The sequence below is a fragment of the Fulmarus glacialis genome, unplaced genomic scaffold (genome assembly GCF_000690835.1).
Source record: "Fulmarus glacialis isolate BGI_N327 unplaced genomic scaffold, ASM69083v1 scaffold44624, whole genome shotgun sequence".
NCBI classification, from domain to species: domain Eukaryota; kingdom Metazoa; phylum Chordata; class Aves; order Procellariiformes; family Procellariidae; genus Fulmarus; species Fulmarus glacialis.
Genome location: NW_009208243.1, coordinates 41,277 through 47,377, shown reverse-complemented (window position 1 = coordinate 47,377; position 6,101 = coordinate 41,277). Strand labels below are relative to the sequence as shown.

At 40.6% G+C, this 6,101-nt stretch overlaps 1 protein-coding gene across 1 annotated transcript in view; it reads left to right on the top strand.

Annotated features, from left to right (window-relative positions):
- Window positions 1-690: 690 nt before the first annotated feature.
- Window positions 691-6,101, top strand: part of LOC104075783 (thyrotropin-releasing hormone-degrading ectoenzyme-like) — a gene marked incomplete at both ends in the record, with an annotated part of 43,860 nt that continues 38,449 nt past the window's right edge. The window contains one exon of the mRNA XM_009576409.1: window positions 691-779. Coding sequence (XP_009574704.1) covers window positions 691-779 — 89 coding nt within the window. The remainder of the gene's footprint in view (window positions 780-6,101) is intronic.

Sequence of the window (6,101 nt, the reverse complement as noted above, 5' to 3'; positions counted from 1 at the left end):
TTTCTGTTTATTGAGATAAAGATGTTATATAAAAGTCTTAGGTAAATTACAACGTTTATTCCAAATGAGAAACAATTTGTGATACCCTATAAGGAAGTTGGGGTCTGATTACACCAGCATATTTCCAAATCCACATGTAGCATGTTTTGTCCAGTTTGCATACACGTAAGTGATAATAAATGGTACAAAGAAGTGGAGATCCATCCTATTCGTTTTGTTTTTATAAACCAGCAGCTGTGAAAGCCCGTCATAGCTTTTTAAGAAGTTGCTAGAAGAGTATGTTATTTTTAAACTTTGGAGTCCCTATAAATCAAAGTATGTTTTACCTGGAGGTTCTCTTTTTCTAAGTAAATGTAAAAAAGTGTTCTTCTTTCTATGGGAAATCATTATTTCCTCTTTCGTGAATCATTTTGTTAAATTAGGAAAGCCTTGCAAAAAAGTCCTCATATGATGATAGTGTGTGAAAAATGTAAAATATAATTTAGGTTTTTTTTTTTTAAGATGAATGACTTTTTCATTGTTTTATCGCTAACAGCAAATGAATTTCAAAATCAAAGTAACTTGTTAGAATCCACATCTTTACACTGCTACTGAAATTGTGTTTTGATTTCTTTGACATGATTCCTGATTGCTGTGAGAAGAATCAGTTCAGTATTTTTGTTCTTAGATTCCCCCTCCTTTGTCTTGCAGCTACTTGTGGCAGATTCCATTAACAATTGCAGTAGGAAATACGAGCCACATCTCATCAGAGGCAATTATATGGGTGTCTAACAAATCAGGTAAAAATAAACTTTCCTCCCAGTGGAATCTCATAAAGCATACTTGTGTTTTCCTCAACTGTTTCTTTGGAATTGATCCTAGATAATTGTTTAGTTGCTCTGCACCCAGTTTTAGCTACTTGAAATGAATTACAAAAAAAGAAGAGTTGGGAAGGGAGGGAGGAGTAATGAAGGATGAGCAACAAGCAAGATTTATAATTATCGCAGAAGTTAGTATAATGAAAAGCTTTTACATAGAAATGTGTACCTAAGTGCTAAGTATTTTATATCTAGCAACATATATCAAATCATTGATGAATGCAATTCACTTTATTGATTGGTGAAAGTTAAATGTAATATTTTTATAGCAAAGCATCTGATAAGTATAACTTAGTAAATGCAAAGTATTTAGAATTCTGGCATTTTTAACTCCGATCCATAGTCTGAACCAGGGCTAAGAAATGTTTACTGTCATTAAAAAGTTTCCTTATTGATCTATCAAAGTGTTTGTTCTCTCTATTAGATAACCAGATGATGGACCTCAAAAGTGCATTATTCCGCTTGCTACTTATTTTCTCCCTCCTCAGTTCCTACATGATGATAATAGTTACTGTCCTGAGGACAGCTAGGGCTAGATACCACTGTTTTTTTATCATCTAAAAAAGGAATCCCGCCATAGAAATTTCATGAAATATTTCTCTATTTCCTTCCTAGCAGTTCATGCTACATCAGCTGACAGTTTTGGACTGGCACTGAAGAGAGTGAGGGAAGAAATGTGGAGACTTGAATAGAATGATTATATGGAAGGGAAAAGAAGGATCCATGCATCCCCTCAACACATGGTCTATAGAGGAAGAACTGACCCCTTCTTGTAAAATTAGAAGGGTATAGAGATTTCCCTCTGATAGAAATTTAACTGGAGAGAGGGAAGAGTCAAACCTGTGTGAGCCTGTGTTTTTTCCTTTTTTTCTCTTTATAAGTCACTAAAAGATAATAGTCACATAGAGCTTAGCAGCCAGCAGGACTAGAAATAAATGGTGCACGATCAGTGGAAATCTGAGTATCCCAACTTCCTAGTGGTATAAGGTATGTGTTTCTTTGCCCTGATCGTTTGCAGCCTGTCAGAAGGTAACATGTTTTACGCTGCTCCCATGATATAATGATCTAGAAATGTACCTGGGATCTGGGCGCTTTTCATACCTGGGAAACATACTTTAGTCAGAGCATACAGATGCTGCCTCACTTTGCAGAAATATATCGCATTGGCCATACTTTTTAATATTAACACCTCCGGAATACTTCAAAACCCGTTTGCGCTTTCACAGTCTGCTTTAGTGACCTGCTCTATTTTTGTCCTTTAGGGCTTGATTGAACTCTCATTGAAGTTAATAGAAAGATTCCCACTGACTACAGAGAGAGTTGATATCTCATCTCATCTCATCTCATCTCATTAGGTTGTACATGCATGCCTCCTTCCCTTCACTCCTGCCTTGAAAGTTCAGTATATCACTATCATCTGCATTCCTCATTGCCTTTTACTTGCAGAGTGCTGTGGAGGAACAAGTCCATAAAACCACTTTTAAGATCTACTACTTCTATCGGAATGCCTTCAAGAAATCAACAAATTAATGATGGCCAGTGTGAGCAATGATTTTGGGGTGGCTGCTGTATAGAAATTAAAGAGGAACCTTTCTGAGTCATCAGTTTCCTGTGTAGCGAATCAATGCCACTGTGATCTATTGTCATTATCCTTGTCCTTCCTCATTACTTTCTCACTCATTCACTCACTTGTAAGGATGTCCTCTTGCTTTTACTTATTGTTGTCTAGCTCAACATAAAAAAGTCAGTGAGACCATCCCTGGATGTACTCAGTGTATGATTCATTGTATGTGCTGTTATGTATTGGGGCTGATATAGATGGTTTTTTGATGTTCCTGGAGATTTTCTGCAGCTGATAGGTTTGTTTCATGGGTATGTGGGAGGGATTCTGAGACTGGAAAGGACAGTTTCCAGGATTGGTTCTTGTGGACAGGAAGAATCCTGAAGACGTTCTGTTGTGCAGAGGACACAGTTTCAGTGTTGTCCCAGCAAGTAGTCTGCAAGCTGGAGGTGAAACAAACTACTCCAGAGGGTATTTGGAAGATTGGGAGCGGTCACATTGTTCTTCAAGTGAGTGTAATTGAATGTGGGTAGTCCAATCAAATTCGGAGGAAGTGCTGTTCATGAGAATGGTTTCCATGCCCTCTTTAGGAAGGAGCAGGCATTTCCTTCTTGTTGACTAAACTGCTGTGCTAAAGAAGCTTCCAGTGTAACCTGAAGAGTGGATAGGAGATGATGAACAGCTGTTTATTGTCTGTCAGGTAATACTGATCACATACCTGATTTCAGCTGCCAATAATGAAGAGGGTCCAGGTTAATGACTACCATTATGATATCTTGGCATATCACTTAAATTTTTCAATAAAATTAACCTTGTCTTTGTGTTATCTGAGAAAAATGAAACCACGGCAGTTTTGAAATAGCTACATATATTGCCATCAAGAAATAGTCCTTTTTTGTGGTAGTTTAAATAACAATTTCCCAGGGGAGTACACCCCCTGCCTTGCACTAGGGTTCACCAGGAATGGTTATTTGCTAATGGAAGAGTCTCTTCCTTCGTGTACATCCAGAAGGACAAGAGAGAGAATTTCTGATTTTTGCATCCTCTTTGCTACCATGTCTGTGACCTCATCAAGGTATTGTAGGATGCCAATTGGCATTTTCATGAGCAAGGGATAAGAGGCTGCTGTCCAGTCTTGTGAGAGCCACTGAATGTAGGATGCTTGGGTTGCTGCTCTCTACTCATCCTGGCCGCGTCTGGTTACATACTAGAGATAGTGAGGCATGCAGATCGCTGATTGTTCAATAATGGTCAGCGGGATTAGTCCAGGTCATTGCAGATCATCCCAACTGCTGGCAACAGAGCTCATTCTGTCCACTCTTTACAACACCAAAATGAAGGGAAACACTGGAAATTACAACTATGCAGCATCTTTTTGAGATGTAATTCATTGTCCTTTGCAACAAATCCTGTAGAGAGGACAGTGCCAGGCTTTGGCAACTTGTCTGACAAAGTCCATAATCTCCAAGATGTTTCATATTCAATGTAGCTCTTCACACCTGTTTATGGAAAGTATGTAGTAATAGTTTTGGAAGGTTTTCATTTTGCAAGTGCTTCTGCCAGTCTCCCTTCTTACCCAGTGAGCCATAGCATTTATGTAACCATTTTTCTACTCACCACTTCATATACCAGATGACCCTTTTACTGGCTTAGTTTGTGGGCGTGTGACATGGAGCTGTCTCTTTTGCTCTCAGACTGCTGTACCACCACCTTTTTCCCTGTTACCATAGCCACGGATGAGGCCGTTCTGCTTCAGGAGAGTGACAGCTATTAAACCTCTGAAAACTAAACCAGTCACAAAGGAGACATCTCATGATTAGTCTTCCTATCCATGCTGAGGTCAGAGACATCACACTAAGATGGCTGCTGCGCTCTTTGTGCTACAGTCTTGCAGGTCTGCTGAATGATAGAGTTCACTTGCACTGTGGAAATCATTGGTGTTACAAACTTCTGCTCTGTCATAGACCCAGGGCTTGCTTCTGTTTCTCCTAGATAAGTTGCCTCTTTTGTGGTTGCTGTAATGATGTATGAATGTAATGTCCACAGTGTTTTGGGATCAGCCCAAAATCAGTGGTGGGTAAAAAGTCAAGGACCAGCTTTGAACTCAGCCCGTCCCCACAAGACGACTGCTTAGCAGGGCTTGCGGGAAGGTGTTGGCGATTGCTGCTGAAGGATTACTAAGTGTGGAAGCACAGGCTCACCTGTTGCGTTTCTGCAAATCCAGGAGAAGTGACCTTAACCTCAAGTGAGGAGGTTTAGCTAGCATCCATTTCAAACAGGTGAGCAAGGCTTTGGACAAAGGCATACTTGCCGTTCCCTGGCCGTGATTGTTCTGGTGCTCAGGCTCCAGGTAGGAAACATCTCCATGCGACTCAGCAAGTGCTGCTGAACTGACTAGCACAGCTTTACAGTCTGCCTCCCTGCCCTCTCCATCCCCACCTGCTGTACCTTGACTGATTTGTTATGTCCCAGGGAAATATTCCTCTGATGGACCTCTCTGCCTCTGGTAAAGTGACTGTCATTCAGACTCCTCTTTGTATCTCCACAGGGTTGCCATGAGATGGGGGAAAGAAAGTTCAACAGGGCAATTGCCTTCCAAACAGCAAGTCCCAACTTACTATATTATGCCACCTCCTGTTAGGTAATCTCAACTTTACCTGTACGCCCCTTGACAGTCTGATTCTCCTCCACGAAGTGTTTTGTGGAAGACAGCCGCTTCTGAGCTGGGGTTTGCTGGCTGCCCACTGGGGAATAAAGCATTAGTGCAGCATTAGAAAAATACCCTTTCTTTTCCTTTGTAAGACTCAGCTGCTGAGCTTGACCTGTGTTGCTTCCAGACTCCACTCTTTTATCTTTCAAAAGCAGGAGGAAGGGAAGCACTGTGAAGTAAAATAAATATATAGGACCTGCTTTACAACTTTAGTCAGCCATAGTGAGGACCAGGGATACAAGACCTGCAATCCTGGCATGATTTTGACAGTGTGAGGCAGAATCACTCCCCTTATCTCAACAGCTGAGCAAAGATCCTAACAGAAGACTGCTGCTTACATTGTGTATCATCTTAGACATTAGCAGTTCCATCATATTGGAATGTTAATGGATGGAAGGGTAGTCTGAGGAAAGAGTATGTGAGACAGAACATGATCCTATTTACTGATGTGCTCCATTTATTGTGGTGTTCAAGATACCAAAACATTTTTTTTCAACGTGGAGCTATGGCAACATGGGAAGTGAGATGGAAAGAACTTCTTCTTCTTCTGGTTTGCCTTCTCCCCGTATGAAAAGTTCTTGCAAAAAGATTTGCAGAATTTAGTTTAAAGCTGGATCTTTTTACAAAATACTGTGATTGTGATGAAATTCCTCAAGGAACATTTTCTTTGTCAGAAAAATTTCACTTGCTGTTGTTGGCATGAAATTGTGCTACTCTTGTACGGTTATTTTTGCAGGAAAATGGAGTCAGTCCTCCCAGTAGGGATTCTACCAACATAAACCAATTTCCTAGTACGCTAGGGGATATATAAAATGAAGAGTTAAAATAACAACTGTGAGTCTGAACACTTGAAACGGTAATAGAACTGTGTTTAGCCCACGCTCTTGTCAGCATTGGAGTAGTGTCTTGCAGAGGGTTGCCCTTCACCCAGACCTGCCTCACAAGGTGCTCGTGTTGCGGTGTGGAGGAGCAG